Source organism: Pteropus medius, unplaced genomic scaffold, assembly GCF_902729225.1.
Source record: "Pteropus medius unplaced genomic scaffold, Ma_sr-lr_union100, whole genome shotgun sequence".
Taxonomy (NCBI): Eukaryota; Metazoa; Chordata; class Mammalia; order Chiroptera; family Pteropodidae; genus Pteropus; species Pteropus medius.
The window spans coordinates 5,423,997-5,446,794 of NW_024342469.1; the positions used below are offsets into that span (position 1 = coordinate 5,423,997).

Here is a 22,798-nt window from a genome sequence, read left to right on the forward strand (position 1 = left end):
TAGTCACCTGGGATCGTCCGTGTGAAGCCTTAAGATTTCTGTCATTGTTCCCCACACAGGACAGCCAGGGCTTGGCAGAGCAGCCCGCGGGTGATTGTTAAAATAAATTTGAGTAACCGAAATGAGTAATAAAAAATTTAGTGTTTTAATCGTACAAAAAATACTGTAACAATAAGAAAGATAAAAAGCCTGGAGTATCTCTATGCAACAAGCCGAACAGGAACGGGTCCTGGACCCTGGGCCCGCATCTCAGCCTGCTGGCCTTGGTCAGGCTGCCCGAGGCCCCAGTAAGGGAGAGAGAGACTAACAAGGGGCAGATTGTATATACTGGAGGTGGGGGTGGGTCACGGTGGGGGAGGCTCTCTGCATCTTGCATGCACCTAATGCCACCATGGCCCTAGGGCATCAGGCCAGTCTGAACTCTGGCTCTATGGAACCAGCCACTTTGCCTCCCAGAGCAAAAAAGAAAACACCTGGCCTGCTGGTGAGAGTAGAATGAGAGGGGTCTTGGCAGGTACACACTGGGTGACAAGCAGGACAGTGAACGAGTTCCCAGGTAGTTTTAGGAGCAAGAATACTTCTTTGGGAGCCCAGGCAGGAAAGAATTTATCACAGGGTACCAGGAATCCTGTGCCCAACCTCCTATAATGCCCAGGACTGAGAACCAACACAACGAATGGGCTTTCCCTGGCAGCCACACTGCCCGCCCACCTCTTCTTTAGCTTCTCACTTGGCAGCTGGCTGCTGTAGGCTGAGTGCAGGAAGGATTTCTGCTGTAAAAGCTGGGTCAACATCCAGCACCATCTGTTGACAGGACAGCCAGGGAGAGGGAGAGAGGATGGGACCCCAACACTTTCTGAGTAGAAGAAATCCCTCTGTATTGGCTGAAGGCCCTCTCCCTCCAAACGGCCCTTTCCAGACTGTAGGGGAGGGCGGGGCAGTGAGGTGTACGGTTACTGGTCTTCCCACCAATCAGGAAGCACAGAGCCCCAGAAACCCCCATGATATAACTGCTTTCTCTGATAAGGTCAGTCTGCGATGCCAACACCAAAGCCAATTTCTGGTAAAGGCACACAAGACTCCCCATGTTGGAAATTTTGGCTGAGGCTGGCATGTAGGTGAAAGGTAGGATGGCCGGTGGTCATGTACTATTCGCCACTTCCTCCATTTCAGTAACGTCCCCTGAGTGAGGGGCAGTCCAGCACAGTGTCAGGGTACTTGGGCCTCATTGGTGACTGCTGAGCAAGCCACCTTTCCTCTTTGCTCCTCGGGAAATAAAGGGGTCAGAAGTAATGATTCTTCAGTCCCCTCCAGGCACAAGGGTGGATCTGGAACCTGGAGAGGGCCTAAAAAGCAGGAAGGAGAGAAAACTGCGTCCCTAAAAAAAAGCAACTTTGTGTTTGTTTTTTTATGCCTACAGCACCCAGTCTTCCTAGGTGGTCTCCCATCCAAGTACTAACTAGGCCCAACCCTGCTTAGCTTCTGAGATCAGACAGGATCTGGCATGAAAATAAAGCAACTTTGGAAATGAGTAAACATCAAACTCCTGAAAAAGCACTGGCCTTGCTGTCCTGACCAGCAGGACAAGGGCAGAACCCTAAGAGCCCAGGCTCAGGGCCTGTCCTGTTTCTCACATTCTGGCTGACTCTCCTTGGTCCTCTGCAGCCACCTCCGCCTCAGCTCCAGGATCTCCTGGCCGTACCAATCGTGCAGAGTAGAGAAGCAAGAGGTCTCAGGGGACACGGGGCTCTGTCCCCTGCCTAAGAGGCTGGCAGCGCCCTGCAACTCACACTCAGCCAAGCCCCATCCTGCTGGCCTGCTGCCCGCTTCTTCCACCAGGCCCATGGGGCTCCAATCCCTGGAGAGGCAGTGGCCATTCTCTAGGCCCCAAGGCAAGTGGTCAGGAGCCTGGGGCTTACAGCGGCTGGTAACGACCTTCATGGATGAGTGGCGATGCAAGGCTAGGCTCTGGCGGGCATCACGCAACTGGCTCTCCAGCTCACGCACCACTAGGCGCATGTAGCCAAAGCTTGCCCGGGAAAGCGCCTTCACCCAGGCCTCCTGGGCTGCCGGCCCATCAGCTGCGAGCAGGTATGGGCGCACACCAGGGGCGTCGAAGCGGACGGCGAAGGCAAACTCCTCGGGCACAGGAGCCTCGGCCAGCTCCACCGTGCAGCCCTCCAGCACCACCAGGCCCAGCGGGGCCCGGGCCTCTCGACTCTCGAAGGAGAACAGCAGGTTGCCTTTGAGGACAAACCAGCACCTTCGGCCAGTGCCACTGTGGGTGGGGGGAGTCCCGGGCCCCCCCCAAGTGCGCAGGAAGCCCGTGTGGTCTGCTGGGGAGTTGCTCAGTGCATAGTGGGCCACACTTCTCTCGTTCAGCTTCATGGTCCCATGAGAACTGTGAGGCAAGAGAGGTGGCCGTGGATAAGAGAGGGAGGCAGCCCATGTCCCTTTCTTTCAAAGGGTTGTGTGAGGGCCACGCAAAACACTGGACACCAGAGGACTCAGACGAAAGGATAATGGGGTTGTATCCGACCAGGAGGTATGGCGGGCTTTGACACGGCTTTTGAAAATCCAAAGAAACAGGACTCAGCCGAGCTGAAATAAACCCCACATCCACAGAAACCATTGTGCTTAAACCATCCTCCAATCTGGGGGCCCCTTAGCACCAACCCTGAGGTCAAACCTCCAGGGTTTCTATGACCCTCCTGACTCATGGAAGGAAAACTGAGGCCCAGAGCAGTGAAGGTGAACTGTACAAGGTCACATGGCCAGTGAGAAGTAGAACTTGTTCTGACTCCTTCACAACTCCTGGGGGCAAGTCTTGGCAACAACCCACTTACCAGTAGAGCTTGCTAGGCGGAGGCAGGGGCCTCTCTTGTCTGGCCACAGGGCTCAGCCCTTTGATCACGTGACTCCCAGTGCACCTGCAAAATAATTCTCAAACCCAGTAAGCCCATCCTAAGGGAAGAGAGCTCTGAGCCTTTGGGCCCCAGTGAAATCACCATCTCCTCCAGGAAGCCTTCCCTGACCCTATAATCCCCTACCCACTCACCCACCCAGGCCAGGCTCCTAGGAGTATTTTAAGGGACTGGGGCCTATTGTCCTGACCTTCACTATTCAGATCTCAGCTCCTTGGCCCCTGAGGCTAGGTCAGAGCTCAGTGCCCTCATAGCTTCTGGTTATTCCTTTCTAGCACTTGTCACAGTTTATGTGTAGGCTTTTAGATTCACCCAATCTGAGAGGACTGCCCTGATCACTGCATCTAAGATGCTCCTGGATCACCAAGGCGGCCTGATTCAAGATGACCCGGCCAACAGCCCCCTCAATTGTTTTCATTTCCTTCAGCCCACAATGACCTCCTCCGTGTTTACAGTGCTGACCCCAGCCTCAGAATGTCTCCAGCGGGACTTGGCTTGGCTCCTGGTGTAACCCCAATATCCAGCCCTGAGCAGGGCTAGCAGAGGCCCTTAGGCAGTATTTGTTGAAGCAACTGGGAATACAACGGTGGACAAATTAAAGGCCCACCCTCCTGGAGCCTATGTTCCAGGGTGGAGACACACTGTAAACAAACAGACGAAAATAATAAGTGAATTTAAAATTAACTGAATAGTAAATAACGGAAGGACGGGTCGTGACAAGGGCTATGAGAGAAAGGAGCAGCGTCCTGGAATGGAGGAGGGGCGGTTCTAGCGAAGTAATCACAGATGTTTGCTGGAGGAGTGGCCTCACCTCGGTCCGGGACCCACCACCCGGCGCAGGGAGGGGGTCCGGAGAGTGGGTCTGTCCCTCCTCCCCCGCCGCGTGCCTGGTTAGGGCGCTCCCCACAATCCCTCCCAAGGGTGCGAGGTTCGGACCGCACACTCGGCGGGTGGCCTGTGCCCCGCGTCTGTCCGGATTTTTTTTTGTTGGAGAATCAGTGGGTTGGGGCGCTGGACCCACTGGCCAGCGGCCGCGGGTGGGCCCTGAAACGGGGGTCTCCTATCAGGAGCTCCCCGGGGCTGGGCGGCTCTCTCGGTTTCGCGGTCCGCGCACAGGGGCTGTCCTGCCACGTCGCCGCGAGCCACGCCCTCGCGGGGCCGCCGCCTCCCGGAGCCCGCTGGGCCCTCTCTCGCCTCCGCGCCGCCCAGCGCGCCGAAGCCCTTGGGTGGTGGCCCGTGGGCCGGGCTTCGGCCGCTCCCCGGGGCGATCTTGTCTCCGGACCCCGCGCTTCCGCCAGGCCGGGAGCATGGCTGCGGGAGCCGGGAGACCCCGAGCGCGGGGAGACCCCGCCCGCGCAGCGCGAGTTGCCGCCCCCACGCCTCCCGGTCCAGGACTCACCAGGCCTGGGTCCGTGAAGATGGCCCTTGGTCCACGCGGGAGGGAAACTGAGGCGGGAGAGGCCGGGACCCGCCTGAGCTACGGAGCTGGTCAGTGGCGGGCGGCCTCGAACCCAGGGTCCCACCTCAAGCCGTCGGCCCGCCTCGTACTGAGCCACCCCCCACTCCCTGCCATGGAAACTCCGAGTCCTGCTCCGCCCCTCCAGGCCCCCTCTCCCCGCCCCGCCCACTCCTCCCGCAGAGCCAAGCCTCAGTCGGCCTCGCCCGGGCGCCTCCTCTGGGCGGGCTCCTACTCAGCCCTCAAGGCCCGACGTAGCTTCCTGGCCACCCAACTGGGGCCCCGGAGTGACCAGATTTCTGCTTCTGGGGTTACCCACTTCTGCTTGTGCCACTCTCGCTGGCCTGCAATCCACCCGCAACCCCCAGGCCCTGCCTGCGTTCAGTCCAAGGTAGGCCCGTGATGCGTATTGGTTCAATGCCATTTCAAATCCTTTTGTTTATGACTTAAGTGAAGTTGTTTTAATCTACTTGTTTAAGACCAAAGAAAAAAAATAGTTGCTTTGAAGTATGAAGTATAAATCGTGCCAAGATGTCATTATTCTACGTCTGTTGTGGTTGATAAGCAGTCAGCAGCCCAACTGCTGATGGGCCCTGCTGGGGGCTCATTGGTGAGAACCTGTGGTAAAGCAACTGTGGCCTGGAGGTATTTAGACTATAAATACTGACAGTGTATGGACTATTTGAGAGTTTCAGTTTGGGCAAGGCTCTTTCTTAATCTAAAAAAAACTTAATCTAGACTCTTTCTTAATCTAAAAAATACTCTCCTACCTGTGGCCAAGGCTACTCTTTGGTCCCTTGTGATATTAAACCTTGCAGCAGTCTCAGAAGAAATCAGCAGAGCACCTCAGCCTTCCTGGCTTAACACTGGCGTCTTCGTTCCCTAGCAACGGTGCTCTAGCAACAGAGGACTTTTACTTTCGCGCTGGTCACTGGAAATCCGCTCTTCGATTGGTTGCTGAGTCTCCAGAGTGCTTCCTCATATAAAAAGGCACTCCATATTAAATTTGGATTTACTCCTTCACCACCTCTTGTCTGAAACAATAGTGTGATTAATCTGTCGTTTGTTTGGAGTATGTTATTTCCTTATTTGGTTTATTAAGAGAGATTATCTGGTATGCTATTGGCTTGTGAAATTATTATAATTCCCAAAATGTGCTAAATGAATCGTTGGCAAAGAAAGAATCAATCTCAGAGTACAACTTTTGCTGCCTCCACCCCCTTCCCAAACAAAAACAAAACTAAGCCAGTGGCTTAGGTTGCAGGAACGCACAACCAAATGCAGGAGCCTAGCATTTCCCTGTGGCCCTCAAAGTGAGCTCAGAACATGTGTCCGTGAACGTGTTGGTTCCCACCCAGAGCTTTTTCCCTCGCAGTTCATGCAGCCTAGACGGCTTTTCCTTCTCAGCCCCTGCCCCTCAGCTTTTAACTCTTCAGGGCTCCTTCACATCTGTTAGGTACTTTCAGCTGGTCTAATAATTAAATCAACATGAGACAGGTTAACAAGGGAAAATAACCAAATTTAAGTACATTCGTAGCTACAGGAAGCCCGCATACATGGGAAAGTCAGAGACCCCACATACATGAAAGGTTCAGAGACAGAAGGGTGAAATAAGGTATCCTGAGCTAAGGAATGTGGTAAGAGGCCTGGGGCTTCACACAGGAGAATGATAAGACTTTGCAGATGAAGCACAGGTGTTCAGTAATTAGATGTTTGCCCTGACATATGGATAGGTCATAAAATGTTATCTCTGGTAATAACTCTTATTATGGGCAAGGCTCCTAATTTAAATTCTTCTAGGTAGTCATGGGGGGCACAGAAATTTCTCTTGAGCCCACAGGGTCTTGACTGCCTTCAACTCAAAGTAATCCATATGCCAAAATGGCACATCTTGAGGAGGCCTGCCCTTCACCTGCCCTCAAGTCTATCGTGTCCCTGGGTTATATTTTCGTCTTAGCACTAACCACTAGAGAAAACTTCTTTATACGCATGCTTTTATTTCCTGTGTATTATCTGCCTCTCTCACTAAATTTTTATTCAATTAATAATATGAACCATAACAAATGTGTTAGAAGGTAGTGGAAAATATAAAGCAAGGTAAGGGAGATTGGACATTGTGGGACTGGGAAGGCTGCAGTTTTAAATGGGATCATTAGGGTAGGCTTCACTGAGGTGACATTTGAGAAATACTTGAAGGGGATGATGGAGCCAGTCATGCCAACATCGGAAGGAAGAGCATTCCCGGCAGAGGGAATGACCGGTGCCATGGTTCTGAGGCCTGTTGTGTTTGAGGAACTGCACGAAGGCCAGTGTGCCAGGCAGCGGTGAGGTCGGCGGAGAGCGGCAGGAGACGCGGTGGGTGTGTGTAGGCTGGGGCTTTGTCTATCTGTGGGCGCTGTTACTCCAGATGGAGATGAGCAGACATCGCAGGGGCTCGAGCGAGGAGTGACCTGAGCTATGTTTTAAAGGATTACTCTAGCTGCTGTGGAGAGAATAAATGTGGATGAAACGTAGGCTGCGGCACAAATTCAGGCAAGATGTGATTGGGGCTGGGAGAGCAGTGGGGCGGCTAGATTTGCGATGGGTTCTGAAGGTAGAGATCACAAGGTCTGCCAAGGCTGGACGTGGGGAGGGAGGGAAAGCAGATGCAAGGAGGCCTCCAAGGTTTTGGCTTGAGCACCTGGAAGGACAGTTGCCATTACATGAGAAATGGAAAGTGGCAGGTATTTTGGTTTGGGACCCCTTATGTTTGAGATGCCCAGTGGCCATTTAAACGATGGTGCCAAGAATGAAGTGTTTGACATCTAGTAGTTGCTCAATAAATTTTCGATGAACGAAATATGCAGAGCGCCTGGGCTAGCAAAACCAGCGGCCGCAGTGTCAGGCAGGAAAGGAGAGCCTCTGGCTTTACAAGAGCTGTCGTGCTCTGCACCTGGATTGTTTTCCCTCCCCCATCTTACTCGCAAGCCTATTCATCTTCCGCTACCGGTTTTGAAAGGCTTACTAGTCGCCATGCTTAAGAGCATTCTCTCATTTCCTCTTAACAAAACCCTTAGCAGGTATTCAAGCCCCAGCTATTATTTGCGCGTCTACAGTGTGTCGGGCACTATCCTCGCCCTCAGGGATCTCGCTGAGGTGACAGGTCTAGCCTCGGGGGAGATGGAGCAGCAGCAGCAGCACATCCGGTCCCGAAGTCCGCTCCGCCGCTGGAGCTCTAAGGGGGCGGGGCTTTGAGAAGTCCGGAGGGCGTATTGGGCCCCCACAGAGGGCGAGGCACGACGTTACTAGGGGCATTCTGATAGGCTCCTCCGGGAAAGGTTGACTGCCGTCAGGCCCCGCCCCTCTGGAACGCTGTTGGCGAATCAAGGGACTGGAGCGGTCGGCGGCTCTGGAGGCAGAGGCGGCGGTTGGTGTGAGCGCGTCGGCAGGTAAGTGCCACGGGCAGGGCACTCTGTGGTTAGGGGTCCCCGCGCTGGGTCTTCCGTCCTTGGCGGCTGTAGGTGGCAACCCAGACCCGGTGGGAATCCGGAGCCTGGTCTCGGCCTGTCAACTCCCCTTTTCCTGGGCGTCCTCGAGCCAGACGCTGCCTCTCTTTGGCCCCGGCCTGGCGAAGGGGAGCCCTTGGGCTATTGGGGCGCCCAACCCCGCGTAGGGGGGTGAGGTCTGATGTCCAGGACACCTCGTTTAGTATTTTTGAAGGAAGAAGTGATGGTTGGGAGGGAATGGGGAGGTAGCGAGGGCGGCTTGGGGACCGAGTGTGGGATCCACGCCTAGGGTTGAAGGCGATAGGGCTAGCCAGGCAGTAATGACCCCAAGTGCTTTTCTAACGTTTCTTAGCTTCCAAAGTCCAACATATAAAGCTGGTAAAAGCAGAGCAGATCTGGTCAGGTCCTGAGACGCTGAATCCAGACCCATGTTGTGGAAGACAGGTAACCTCCATTGGGAGGGGAGCTGACCAGTGGGGCTGGGGCTACCTGGAGGGGAGTCCAGCCCTCTGGTGTCTGGGCCTCCTTCCCTATGTGGGTATGTGGGGAGACATGTTCCTCTTATTCCTGGAGCTGGGCAGGCAAAGGAGAAGGAAATGCTGCTCATCTCTAAAAAGAATCAGTTCCCTCTAAAGGGGCCCCTTCCTTTCTCAGCCCCTCTCCCCAGAGGCCCTACATTATGTGATACCAGCATGTGCTGAGAACAGCCCTGTGAAGTCAGTACGTTAACTCCATCTGACAGATAAGGAAACAGGCCCGGGAGGGAAAGGGCTCACTCTCCCAGGTGAGCCGGCTGAGTGCAGGTTCCACCTGGCTGACCTCTTTAGCCCTTCTGAGGCCTCTTGGGGGGTCTGTGGTAGAGAGCCAGATCCTCCATGGGACTCAGGAGACCTGGAGTCTGACTACAGTGTCCTGTCAAGTTCTGTGTGATAGGGTGCGGGGAACTGGTCAGGGTATAGAAAGAATATGACCTCAGGTGTTAGTTTTTGCTAATTCCAGCACTGCTGTGGCAACAACAGCAAGTAGGGGACCCAGGTCTTGAACACACTGCCCTACTCCAGGCACCATCCACCTGCTCACTGTACTGCAGGAGCCAATAGTTGCAGGAAGAGCCAATTCTGCCTTAAACGCAGGAGTCTCATTCTTCCAGTGTGGAGGCCAGCAGCCTCTGCGGGGCTGAGCAGCACCTGGAGAGGGTAGGAGGAGGGCCAGGGCTGTGGAAGCCACTCATAGTTATCCCGCCAAACCCCTACAGTGCTCTTATTGGCCCTGGTGAGCCAGGTGCTGGTGCTGGAGAATGGGCTCCTGCGGACGCCGCCCATGGGCTGGCTGGCCTGGGAACGTTTCCGCTGCAACGTTAACTGTGATGAGGACCCAAAGAACTGCATCAGGTGAGTAAGGCCTGCACTGCCTAACAGGTGTCACCCAGGGTCCTGCAGAGTAGGGGCAGGGCATGGAGGGTCAGTAAGAAAAGAGAAACAGGGTCAAAGCCACCTCCCCATCCCAGAGAGACTGCAGCCAGAGGTGACTTTTGGGATATCTGACACTCAGCCTCATGACCTGCTTGGGGCTTCTGTGGGGACTTTCAGGCCTGTGGGGCGGGTACCTTATAATGGACCTAGTCCCTGAGATAATCGAAAGGAGGTAACTGTTAAGGCTAGGCCAGTCACTGCATGTTTCTCCTGGCTCACCCTGCCTCTTGGCCTGGGGGCCAGACCATTCCTTTCAATTTCACCCTGTTTGGGGCTCACGACACAATTCCTGTTGTCATTTGCAATTGTTACCTGGCTTAGTCTTCAGCTGACAGCAAGGCCAGGGTTCTTACAGGCTGGATTCACATTCAGAGCATTGAAGAAGCTCTGAGGAAGGGGAACATGCTGGGCCACTAAGCTGCCCCTCCCCTGCCCCTCTCACCAGTGAGCGGCTCTTCATGGAGATGGCCGACCGGCTGGCGCAGGATGGTTGGCGAGACCTGGGCTACACATACCTTAACATTGATGACTGCTGGATTGGTGGGCGTGATGACAACGGCCACCTGGTGCCCGATGCCAAGCGCTTCCCCAATGGCATTGCCTTCCTGGCTGACTACGTGAGCCCCACCCCAGCCCTGCCCCTTGGCCTGGGGGCCGAACCGCTCTTTCCACCCCAGCCTGCTTGAGAACTCAGTCCACAGAGGGAAACATAAATGAACAGCTAGTTCTGGCCCACTGTGGTGGTTAAGAGCCAGGAAGGGTATCTGATCCAGCCTGGGATTTCAGGAAGGTTCTCGAAGGAGGCAGTTCTTGAGCTGGTACCAGGTAGATGGCATTCAAGGCACAAGGGATGGCAGAAACAAGGGCCCAGAGGCAAGAACAGCCCGTGGAGATGTGCATTGGAGGGAGAAGAAGGATCATAGTTGGCAGAGGCAAGGCCAGCAAGCACAAACCCTTTTCTTTGGGCAGTGGGGCACCAATGAAGGTTTTAACGGGGCCTGGTCAGATGTACCTGTGAGGTGGCTTCCTGGGGGTCCTGCCTGAGCCCACTGTGTCCTCAACTCCCCCACAGGCTCACTCCCTGGGCCTGAAGCTGGGCATCTATGAGGACGTGGGCAACTTTACCTGCATGGGTTACCCAGGCACCACGCTAGACAAGGTGACCCAGGATGCTCAAACCTTCGCCCAGTGGAAGGTGGACATGCTGAAGCTGGATGGCTGCTTCTCGACCCCCGAGGAACGGGCCAAGGGTGGGTCCCCCAGCTGACTGAAGGCCATCAGGTAGACAGGGAGAGATGGCTGTGGAAGGGCCACCAGTGCCCACCTGACTGAGCTCCCTAGGGAGTGGTGTTGCCCAGTTCCCCTCAGTCAGGGGCTGGGGGATGTCGGCTCCCAGGACGTTGGCACCACACCCACCTGGGAAGTATTTGCGGCTCTGGGTACAGGGGGTGGTACCTCTGCTGAGCCAGTTTCCTCACATTTGGTGGGAGAATGTTTGGGCTAAGGCCCTAGACTGTCTCCTGCACTTCCTTGGTCCTCAAATGTGGGGGTTGGACTTCTCCAGGGTATCCCATGATGGCTGCTGCCTTGAATGCCACAGGCCGCCCCATCGCCTTCTCCTGCAGCTGGCCAGCCTATGAAGGGGGCCTCCCCCCCAAGGTAAGCTGTTCTTTGTGCCCGCCTGCCAGTGTTCCCCACATCAGCCTCAGCACCTCCTGTGCAGTCAGGGCTGCTCTCACCAGGCCTGGCCCTGTGCTAGTTTGTAGATCTAGAGAGAGCGTCTTAAGTACCCCAGAAAGGCCGCTGCCAGCCTGGATCATACAGAGGAGGCAGTTGTCAGGTGGGTAGAAGGGGTTGGTGTCCAAAGGCATGGGAACCACCTGTGGTGCGCCAACACAGCACCCAGCCCAAGCGGTCAGAATCCTGGGTTGTACTGAGTGGGCCACGAAATCCAGAAGGCTGGTGAGGACAGGCGGATGGGGCCAAGCCTCTGAAGAGCCTTGCGGACACCTCACCAGGGGCCCCAAAGCACCTAGGACACTAGAAAGGGTGGGATCAGACTTGCAGACTTGAGGGGGAGTGCTGGCAAGTGGTGGGACTCAGAGAGGACATGGGGTGGGTATGCGGCAGGGATGCTGGGACACTAGCTTGGGCCTGTCCCCAGGGCCCGACCACAGCTGGCATGGGAGGGCAGGGTAGGCTTCTGGTGCCAGCACGCGTGGGAGGCCTGGGCAGCCCCAGAGCAGGGCCACCCTCTGAGGCTTTCCACATCCTGGATAAGCTAGAGCTTCTCTTTCCCCTTCCCCACTCTCTGTCCCCTGCTGGGCCTCTGGGCAGCAGGGTGTGACTCTGGCGCTGGACTCTGCCCGCCCCCATCCAGGTGAACTACAGTCTGCTGATAGACACCTGCAACCTCTGGCGCAACTATGATGACATCCAGGACTCCTGGAGGAGCGTGCTCTCCATCCTGGACTGGTTCGTGGACCACCAGGACATACTGCAGCCAGTGGCAGGCCCTGGGCACTGGAACGACCCAGACATGGTACCGTGGAGGGGGTATCCCAAGGCCCACCATCCAGGATGGACCTGCTCCCCACTGCCCTGTGCCCTCTAACTGGATGCTCACTGCCAGGTTCGAGAGCAGCATCTCTAAAATGTGGCCTTGAGCCAGCTGCCTTAGACTCACCTTGGAGCTTATTCATAATTCTGTTCCCAGGGCCCCACCCCTCAGATCAGAATGTTGGGGGAGCTCTGCGAATGCCCATTGTCGAGAGTCTTCCCAGGCAGTTCTGATGCTTGAGATTTGAGAACCTGGTCAGTAGTGCCTCTTGTGTGAGACATTATCCCTCTGCGGGGTGAAGAACGTGGATATTCCACAGCTCTTGCCACTCTCTCCCTAGACTGTCCCCGCCCAGGCTGCCCGACCCTTCCTCCAGTGGCCTGCACCCCGTTACCCTCCTGCAGAGCCTCCACAGGCAGAACCAGCCCCTCGAACCTGCCTCACTCATAACCCTTGTGATTTAAATACTTTTGCAATTTATCTTATAGTTTTATAGCCATCTCTTCGTTTAGTCAACGAGCATTTACTGCCAGTGATGATTATAATAATTATAAATACTTGGCCAGATGGTGGGCACCTGGAGAAACAGAAATTGGCCTGTCTCAGAGTTCTAGTTCCAGCTCTGCCATGTACCTTGGACGAGTGACTGAAGTTTTTCTGTGCCTCAGTTTCATCAATGGGAAAATGAGAAAAGTAATAGTAGCTACCTTATATAGGACTGTTTTGAGGGTGAAATCGATGACCTTTTAAAATGCTTGGCACAGTTTGGCACATGTACAGTGCTTAGTTAAATTGGCATCACTAAGTACATAAGCATGTTGTATTAGCAATAATTGTTTGTGTCCGTCTGCGGATTCGTCGTGCTGGTCAGGGGTCCCCGTTGGTCCAGTCAGCTGTGGTTAGGGTGGGGGGTGGCTACTGGCGGGAGCAGAAACTCTGTCTGGGTCTGGTTTCCCACCACTGCCACCCTGGGTGTATCTCCCGACTCCTGTGTCAGTTTATAAACGCTTTTGGCAACAGGATCCCATTGGTCCTGTGGCGTCAGAGCATAACACCTCCCCTATTTTCTTGGTGAGATAAAAAGCTGAGGCTCAGATGGAAAGTGACTCAATGAATCCCGAGACCACACTGCTGGGGAGTGGTGTTCGCCAAACCAGGCTCCACCGTCTCTTGCCTCAGCTACAAGCTTAGGGCTGGTCTTTGACGAGGGCAGAGCTGACCGCTCCTCTCCTCTGCCCCTAGCTGCTCATTGGGAACTTTGGCCTCAGCTTCGAGCAAGCCCGGGCCCAGATGGCCCTGTGGACGGTGCTGGCGGCCCCCCTCTTCATGTCCACAGATCTGCGCACCATGTCTGCCCAGAACATGGACATTCTGCAGAATCCACTCATGATCAAAATCAACCAGGATCCCTTGGGCATCCAGGGACGCAGGATTCTCAAGGTACTGGAGTGTGGGGAAGGGAAGGGAGGCTGAGGGACCAGGCTCCCCAGGGAACAAGGCTGCGAGCCTTGAGGTCACATGGGGGGGCGTGTCTCTGAATCTGCTCAGCCCCACCTCCTAGTTGCATTCAATTAAAGACTCTACCAGGAGGCATCACCACACAAGTTCACAGGAACAGTGAGGCCCCTCAGTTTGGAAGCATAAGACTTGGGCACAAGGCTATGATGTTCGGCAGAGAACTGGGGCTCCCCTCCAGCACTGGGGAGTTGTTAAAGCCAAGGAATACGACTACTGCTAGTACTGGTGTCCACTATTTATTTTAACCCCATACTGTGCGCTAGGCATTTTAGATACTCCTTCCCTGTTTTACAAATGAGGGAACAGACTTAAAGAGACTAAGTAACTGGCCCAACGCCCACAGTGGTAAATGGCACAACAGGACTTGGCTCCAGCAGCGTTGCCGCGAAGCTGGTTGGCGCAGCCCCTTCCCTCTCTAGTAAAAGCTACACACCTGTAGAAGGCGCCTGTAGAACGGGTGAGGCCCAGAGGCAGTAACTAATCCCTGCCAGGCCGGGGACCTCTGGAGGATGGGGGTCCACCCTCCTGGCTGCTCAGGGCAGAGTTCTTCATCCCCGCCGGCCAGTGCCCTCCACTCCAGTGCAGCAGCTGTCTGCGTCTGTCCTTCCCATTACCCTATGAGTACGCCGAGGCAGGATCTCGTGCAGCATTTGTCTGCGTCCCAGCCGGGGGCCTGGCACAGAGTAAGCGCTGGGGAGCGTCTGCCAAGGCAGGGAAAGAAGGAATGCAGAGTGAGACAGTCGGGATGTCGAAGGTCTGTAGTATTCCCCTCAAGCTTTTACATGACGCAGAACTGTGGGCTGGGGGGACCCAGGACTCAGGGAAGGACTGGGAAGGGGACTTCGGGCCTGCGTGAGCAGGTATCCCAGTAACCACCCTCCGCCCCAGGAGAAGTCCTACATCGAAGTGTACATGCGGCCGCTGGCCGGCTACTCCTACGCCTTGGTCTTCTTCAGCCGCAGGACGGATATGCCTTATCACTACCGGACCTCCCTCACCCAGCTCAACTTCACCGGCTCCGGCCTGCATGAGGTGAGCGCCTGCAGGCAGGGAGCACCTTTGGTGCCACCCTAGGAGGGTGTTGCTGGGGAGGTTCTCCACATGGCCTCCCCTACGCCGTGGGGCAGGTGCGGCACTGACGGCCATGGCTGGTGCTGCTCTCTGCTCTGGTGTCTCCAAGCTACACAAACAGAACCACTGCGTATAAATGAGCCCCGTTACCGCTGAGGCCGTGCTCCTCCCCTCATGAGTCGGCCATGCTGGCACGGTCCTCAGGTCCTCTGTGGACTGGACTCTCAGAACTCGATGTGTCTGGGCTTTGCCAATGGAGAAGTGACAGGAGATTCAGGCTCCCGCTTCTGTTGTGCATCCTGGAGGCCCAGCACAGACGAGCCAGAGTCCAGGCTCTGCATCCTCTAAGCGGGTCTCTGCACGGCCATTCTTATGGTGGCATTGGTTATGTCCCTCCTCACTGCAGGCCCAGAATGTCTACACGGGTGATGTCATCAGTGGCCTCCGGACTGAAACCAACTTCACAGTGGTCATCAACCCTTCAGGGGTGGTGATGTGGTACTTGTATCCTGTCAGGAAGTTGGGGTCACCACAGCAATGAGGAACTGAAACACGTCACAGGCTATAGCAGCACCACTAGCCCAGACCACGGAGCCTCGGCACCCCGAGGGCCATTAGGCAGGGTTCTCTGCTAGCCATGCTGCCCAGTGACCGACCCTAGCAGACTTCAGGGCCAGGTTCCGGCACTGCCCACGTGTGAACTCTCTTGGAAACTTGTCTTGGGGCACTGTCCTGTGGCCTTCTCGGCCTCTTGTCTTCATGGCCCCACAGATGCTGGTGAACTTGGCCAGTCTTCTGAGCCCCTACAGGCAAGGGTGGTGACACCCATCAGGACTCCAGCCTCTGACTTTCTTTTGTTGACTCTGAAATCAGGATTTGGAATTTTTCGTCTAATTAGGAGTGGTGATCTGACCTCTCGTTAGGAACTTCCATGAATCATGTGAGTGGCTTTCCTGCCTGGAGGAGGCCTTGCAGGCTGACACTGCCCAGGAGTGACCCTGACTCCCTTGGGTCATCAATAAAGCTGTTCTTTAGTCAAGTAGTTGTGATATGGACCTGGGGCTGTGGGCACCTTCAGTTAGGGATTCTGGGTGGCAGTACACAGGGTGCTGGTTTCAACTCTCACCTCACATGGAAGATATGTGGCATCTTCTGGCCCCTCGTTTTCCAGTGACCTGCAGGTTGTACTTCCAGACAGTCCAGACCTGCCGCGCTCCAGGAAGCCATTCCTGCTCTGCCCAACATGGTGGCGGTGGTGACAACATGAGGCAGAGCAGCAATGGCCCCAGGCCCTGTCTCGCGCATCCCTTCCTCATCCCGTTCGGATGTTACAGGGTCCGCTGGCTGCTACCCACCCCCCACACACGCACACCAGCGCCTCTGCTGCACAGCGGAAAGCCCCGATCCGCTGAGCTTTGCACTGTGGTCTCAGGCACCTTGCTGCTCATCCCCCCATTTTCTGGCAGTGGCTCTCTGGGGCCAGGTGCGGGTGAGGGGGGGTCAGCTCTGCCTTTCTCCCATGGGGCCCTACTGCTTGTCGTCCGCCCTGCAGTGCCCCCGGCCCCTCCCCTAGTTTCTCCTCTCAACCTGACTGCAGAGGAGATTCAAATCCCTCAGCTGTGTCCAAAGACAAGTTCAGGGGCTCTTTGTGTCTTAAAATATATTTCCTGCTGCTCCTCCTAAGGAAAGGGTCATTAAGGTAAAGAATGGCATGTTCTTGACTTCCTTTGGTTCCTATTTCCCAAGCTCTTGTCCTTTAGATAAGGCCACAGGGCGCGTCTTCCCTGATGGTTCTTGTCCCCATTTGGAAAGCTGGTGGCGGAGCAGGCTAGGTAGGTTCTCCTTGGGCTTTGACTGTGGGAGCACCCAGTGCCCCAGGCCTTGCGCTCTCCTGCCCTGTGGGAACTCTTCTGGATGGATCTCCCACACTCTCTCAGGGTTGGAGGTTCTTGTATTTAGTATGGTGTCAATCAGAATAACTGGAGCTTCACTGAGTCCAGCATCACCAGAGACATCTCTCCCCAGTTCATGTCTTGAAGCTGTGGGTCACTCAGGACAAACACCTACCTCGTCCCAGGCCTCTGCCCTTGGAGCCCTGTCACCTTAGGCACACCTCCAGCTTTGGGTCTTTGTCATAGTTCTGTTCAAGCCAAATGGAATGGTCTCTGGTGGGAACACTTCTCTTGTCAGCCCCAGGAAAGAAGTCTTTCTTAGCAGTCTGTGATATGGTGGAGTGTAGTGGCTGAGACCATGGACTTGGGAGTTGGGTCCAGGCATCAGCCTGGACTTAACTTGTCAATTCCTTTGCCTTCCACACCCAGAGATGGTTACATTTCTTTGCTTGCTGTATAACTTGTTCTTTTGATCCTGAGGGTGCCTGATTGATTCTATTTCTTTAGCCTCGATTCTCTCGTCACACGTCCTGCCTATCTTCCATGACATTATTTTACTTCCCTCTACCCAAGGCCAGTGAGGGACTCAATCATTTTTTTCCCAGTTCAAAGAAGCCTTGTTTGGACCTGAGAGTAACCCTTCTCTTTAAAAAAAAAAACAAACTTTTTATAGAAATTTTCAAACACAAAAATAAAATGGTACAAGGAACCTCCATGTACCTATCACCCAGCTCTAACAATCAACATGTGCCATTGTCTTACCTCTCTCGTGTATTCATCTCTCTTCCCACACATACATCTTTGCATGTGAGCTGGAGTACCTGAAAGCAGATTAAAGAAAATTCTAAACACCACTATGTAGCTCTAACAGTTAGGGTCTTTAAAAATATATATATGACCATAATACAATTTTCCAACGAAATAAAAATTTTAGTAATCTAATAACCAGTCTGTGTTCCATTTTTGCCAACTGTCTCAAAAATACCTTCCTATAGTTTGTTTGAATCAAAGTCCAAGCAGGGGGGTCCAAACAATGGTCTAATAAGAACTACCAAAAGCTTGTTTCCTCCATAAAAGGAATATAAAATCTTGCCACATATTACCAGAATCAACTTTCATAAAACTCTAGAAATTAACCAAAGGCTTGCAGCAACCCAAAGAGCGTTCAGTCAAGAAAGACGGTAGAACCTTCGTAAGTGCAGCAAGCTTTGTAATGTTTTAACTTACCCTAGCATTACATTTTAAATCAGCTATTTAAGATATGTTCAAAGAGCTAAAGGAAACCATGGCTAAAGACATGAATAAGAATGATGTCTCACAAAATAGAGACTATCAGTTGAGACAGAAATTATAGAAAGGAAACAAACAAATTCTAGAGTTGAGAAGTACAATAACAGATAAACATTTCATTAGAGGGGCTCAATGGGTCAGCACACATGACCAGGCAGGAAAAAAAATCAGCAAACTTGAAGACAGGCCCACTTAAATTAACCTATCCGAGGGCCAGAAAGAAAAATGAAGAAAAATGAACAGAGACTCAGAAACCGTAGGGGCACCATGCAACATACACATAAAAAAGAAAGGGCAGAAAGGGTATTTGAAAAATAATGGATCAAAACTTCCCGTATTTCATGAGAAACAGTAATCTACACATCTAAGAAGGGCAAAGAGCTCCAAGTAGGATAAATTTAAAAGCGATCCATACCTAGACACCATATTCAAACTTTGAAAAGACAAAGAATTTTGAAAACTGCAAGACAAGTGACTCATCACATACAAGAGAAAATACTCTAAGATGAATGAAAATCAATACACAACATACCAAAACTTAGGCATGAAAGCAGTGATCAGAGGGAAATTTATAGCTATAATCTGCCTATGTTAAAAGGAATGAAAAGACAACCCACACAATGGGAGAAAATATCTGCAATTCATATTTTTAATAAGGGACTTCTATTTAAAATATATAAACAACTCTTACAACTCAATAATAAAAAGATAAATAACCTCATTAAAAAATGGGCAAAAGATCTGAATAGACATTTTCCTAAAGAAAATATGCAAATGGCCAATGCTCAACATCACTAACCATTAAGGAAATGCAAACAGAAACCACAATGAGATACCACTTCACACCCAAAAGAGTAGCTAGAATTAAAAAGCGAGATAATTAGTGTTGGCAAAGATGTGGAGAAATCGAAACCTTCATACACTGCTGATAGGAATATAAAACTGATCCAGCTACTGTGGAAGATGGCCTGGCAATTCCTCAAATGATTAAACATAGTTACCGTGACAGCAATTCCACATCTATGTATAAACCCCAAAGAAATGAAAACATATGTCCATACAAAACCTTGTAAAAAGATGTTTACAGCAGCATTATGTAATAGCCAAAAGGTGGAAACAATCCAAACGTCTACCAACTGATGAATAAATAAACAAAATATGGTTAACCATACTATGGAATATTATTCAGCCACAAAATGGAGTAAAGTACTGACATGCAACGACATGGATGAATCTTGGAAACGCTATGCTAAAGGGCAGAAGCCAGTCACAAAAGACCACAGACTATACGATTCCATTCCTATGAAAGTCCAGGATACGAAAATCTATATAGACATATTAGTAGTTGCTGAGGGCTGGGTGGGGAGGATGTGGGGGCAGGGGATGGTGGCTAAAAGGTACAAGGTTTCTTTCTGAGGTGATGAAAATGCTCCTAAATTGACTGGAGTGGTGGTTGCACATATCTGTGAATACACTAAAAAACACTGAATTCTACATGTTAAAATGGGTAGACTATGTGATATATGAATTGTATACCAATAAGGCTGTTAATAAAAACTCTCACACCTATGTCCATTGCAGTATTATTCACAATAGCCAAAATGTGGAAGCAATCTAAAAGTCCAACAATGGATGAATGGATAAAGAAAATTAAGTATATACATACGATGGAAAATTATTCAGCCTTAAAAAAGAAGTGCTGTCATATGCTACAGCATGGATGAACCTTGAGAATATTATGCCAAGTGAAATAAGCCAGTCACAAAAAGACATACTGTGTGATTTCACTTATATGAGGTATCTAAAGTAGTCAATTTCATAGAAACAGAATAAAATGGTGGTTGCAGGGGGTGGGGGAGGGGGAAATGGGTAGTTGTTCAACGGGTATAGAGTTTGAGTCTTGCAAAATCAAAACATTATAGGGAATCATTGCACAACAGTGAGTACAGGTATCTCCCACTTTCCAAAAGTTTGCATTATGCCACTTCGCTGTTACAAAAACAACCCTACATTAATACCTGTTTTCACTAACCAAACGAAATCTGAAGAGGATTTTCACTTCCATGAAAAAGCCATTTCCGTACTGATACAGGTCTTTCATAAAAGCAAAGTGGTGAAACGCAAACTTTCATAAAACGGGACACTTTATGCCATCTTGGCTTACGAAAGGTTTCATAGGAACGCTCTACTTTCACAAAGCGGGGGAAACCTGTACAGCTAACACTATGAAGTGTACACTTAAAAATAGTTAAGATTAAACTTTTTTTTTTACTACAATTAAAAAAAAAAAGATATATCCATGAGAGTTAACCAGAAGGTGCCCAGCATTTTAGGGATGGTGGCCGCGGACAGGCCCAGGTCGATAGAGTCCAACAAGATTAGAAAATAGTACATGATCTCATGCAGAATATGTTCAGTCTGGATCACAAACAGGGCAGCAGCATTCCCCAGGAGTGCAACAACATACGCAAAGAAAAGGGGAATCCAGTCCAGAAGCATACATCCTGCAGCCCTGGGACGCCCAAGCGGAGGAATGGAGGAAGAAACTGGGTGTCATTAGGAATGGACACCTGCCCTGCCACTGTTGGTGACTGTGCTTATCAGAGTTAGATGTTGACTTACCATTAATGATTCTTGCTCTACTTCCTTCTTTGCCAGACTCCTGGTAAAATGCAAAATAACATCGTAATATTCTTTTTCTCCCATTCAATGTTACCAAACTTTTCTGCCATCCTTACCTGAACATCTGATGGCTCCAGGAACAGAGCCAGCCTCACTCTTGCCTAGGTTGTTCCTGTCCATAAAAGGGTGAAGACGACAGGGAGAATAACCTCTGTCAGGTAGATATTCTGGGTAAGGAGTAAGAATTTAAAAATTGGGGAGACGTCAGCAACATGGCTGAGTAAGATATCTGTCATGTATCTCCCCACTCGACAGCAATTTGGCACCCATCCATGGACAAAAGTGCCTTGTGGGAGCTGTGGGCACTGTGGAGTCCAGCGCTACATGCCAAGGGACCCGGGAGAAGTCTCACCCACCCACGCATCATGTAACAGGCATACAGACCTTGTTCCTGGCTGTGGACCCTGCAGTGGCCTGTAAACGCTCCAGCCCCAGCCACGGTCTGAGACCCCAAACACTGTCTTAGACAATCATCCACAGATGGAGAGCCTTTGTGTCTCAGAGTGTGACGTGGCCTATCTTGCTGAATGTTCCATGTGAACTTGAGAAGAATGTTTATTCTGCTGCTGGATGACGCATTCTATGAATGTCAATTAAACAGTTTGATGCTGTTTAGTTCAACTATGTCCTCACTGACTCTCTGCCTGCTGGATCTGTCAGTTACTGATAGAAGGGTGTTGAATTCTCCAAATGTAATCCTGGATTTGTCTATTCCTCTTTGTAGTTTCCGGTTTTTGCCTCACGTATTTTGGTTCCCTGTCATTAGGTGCATGTGCATTAAAAATTGTTATGTCTTCTTGGAGAATTAGCCCTTTTATCATTATATAATGCCCCTCTCTCTCCCAATGATTTTCTTTGCTCCGAAGTCAGCTTTCTTTTGATGTGTGTTAGCAAAATGTATCCTTCTCCATTCCTTTTTTCTTTTTAAAAAACTAGTGATAAAGTAACATAAAATTTACCATCTTAACCTTTTTAAGTGTACAGTTCAGTAGTGTTGATATTCACAATGCTATGCAACCAATCCCCAGAATTTCTTCTATGCCTTTCCTCTTAATCTGTGTTCTTGTATTTAGAGTGGGTTTCCTGTAGACGATATAGAGTCTTGTTTTTTCAATCCACTCTGACAGTCTGTCTTTTGATATGTGTATTTAGACCATTGGTGTTTAAAATGATTACTGATGTGGTTGGATCAATAGCTACCATATATTTTACTGTTTTCTATCCATTGTCCTCTACTCTTTTCTGCCTTTTCTGGTTTTAATTAAGTGTGTTATGATTCCATTTCCTCTCCTCTCTTATATATCAATTGTACTATTTTTTTCTAACCTTTTTTAATGGTCACCCTAGAGTTTGTGATATACATTTACAGCTAATCCAAGTCCACTTTCAAATAGCATTATACTGCTTCACAGAGAGTACCTCAAAACAGATTTCCAGTTCCTCTATTCCCTTATAACATTGCTGTCATTCATTTCACTCAGCCATAAGGAATAATCACTGAATACACTGTTGTTACTACTATTCTGAACAAACTATCATATGTTAGTTTACGAATAAAATATTTTATCTTACTTTAATTTATTCCTCCTCTATCACTCCTCCTTTCTTTTAGTAGATCCAATTTTCTGATCTACATCATTTTCTTTCTCTCCAAAGGGCTTTTTAAAGCATTTCTGGCAAGGCAGCACTGTTGGTGACAAATTCCCTTGACTTTAGTTTGTCTAATAAAGTATTTCTTCATTTTCGAAGGACAATTTCACCGGATACAGAATTCTACATTTTTTAAAGCACTTTAAATATTTAACTTCACTCTTTTCTTACTGGAATGGTTTCTAAAGAGAAGTCTGATGTAATTCTTATCCTTGTTCCTCTATAAGATTTCCCCGCTCTGACTTCAAGATTTTTTCCCTTTGTCTCTGATGTTTCTACAGTTTTAACATGATACGCCTAGTTGTAGATGTTTTAGTATTTACTCAGTATTCTCTGAGATTCCTAGATCAATGGTTTGGTATCTGTCCTTAATTTTGGAAAATTCTAAGTCATTAATACTTCAAATATTTCTTCCGTTCCTATCTTTTTTCTTCTCTGGTAGTCCCATTGTGTACATGTATGCTCTGTGTATGTAAGCTACACATTTTGTAATTGTTCCACAGTTTTTGGATATTCTGTTCCACATATTTCTTGTTTCTCTCTGCATTTCAGTTTTGGAGGTTACTATCAACATATGTTCAAGGTCACTGATTCTTTCCTTGGCCATGTCCAATCTACTGATAACTGCATCAAAGGCTTTCTTCATTTCTATTAGTGTTTTTGATTTCTAGCTTTTCTTTTTGATTATGTCTTAGTTTCCATCTCTCTGCTTATATTACCCATTGATTTTTGCATGTTGTCCACGTTTTCCATTACAGCCCTTAGCATATTAATTAGTTGTTTTAAACTCCTGTCTGA

At 50.6% G+C, this 22,798-nt stretch overlaps 2 protein-coding genes across 13 annotated transcripts; one reads left to right on the forward strand and one right to left on the reverse strand.

Moving 5' to 3' along the window:
- Positions 1-122: 122 nt before the first annotated feature.
- On the reverse strand, positions 123-4,460 carry PHETA2 (PH domain containing endocytic trafficking adaptor 2). Of its 2 annotated transcripts, none has more exons than XM_039863306.1 (3): positions 4,324-4,460; positions 2,847-2,930; positions 123-2,401 (listed from the first exon to the last, which is right to left on the reverse strand). In XM_039863306.1, the coding sequence occupies exon 3, from the start codon at positions 2,386-2,388 to the stop codon at positions 1,612-1,614; it is 777 nt and encodes a 258-aa protein (XP_039719240.1). In that variant the 5' UTR covers positions 2,389-2,401; positions 2,847-2,930; positions 4,324-4,460; the 3' UTR covers positions 123-1,611. The 2 variants fall into 2 exon arrangements, with proteins under 2 accessions (XP_039719240.1, XP_039719242.1); XM_039863308.1 differs by lacking the exon at positions 4,324-4,460 and adding an exon at positions 3,736-3,872.
- NAGA (alpha-N-acetylgalactosaminidase) lies at positions 3,185-15,525 on the forward strand. Of its 11 annotated transcripts, XM_039863288.1 has the most exons (11): positions 4,638-4,771; positions 7,683-7,808; positions 8,218-8,309; positions 9,121-9,256; positions 9,783-9,954; positions 10,410-10,587; positions 10,902-10,996; positions 11,718-11,879; positions 13,140-13,337; positions 14,304-14,447; positions 14,893-15,195. In XM_039863288.1, exons 3-11 carry the CDS (start codon positions 8,294-8,296, stop codon positions 15,025-15,027), a joined length of 1,236 nt encoding a protein of 411 aa, XP_039719222.1. In that variant the 5' UTR covers positions 4,638-4,771; positions 7,683-7,808; positions 8,218-8,293; the 3' UTR covers positions 15,028-15,195. The 11 variants fall into 11 exon arrangements, with proteins under 11 accessions (XP_039719228.1, XP_039719230.1, XP_039719227.1 ...); XM_039863297.1 differs by lacking the exon at positions 8,218-8,309 and having other exon boundaries at positions 14,893-15,525; XM_039863289.1 differs by lacking the exons at positions 4,638-4,771; positions 7,683-7,808 and having other exon boundaries at positions 8,213-8,309; positions 14,893-15,525.
- Positions 15,526-22,798: the final 7,273 nt, after the last annotated feature.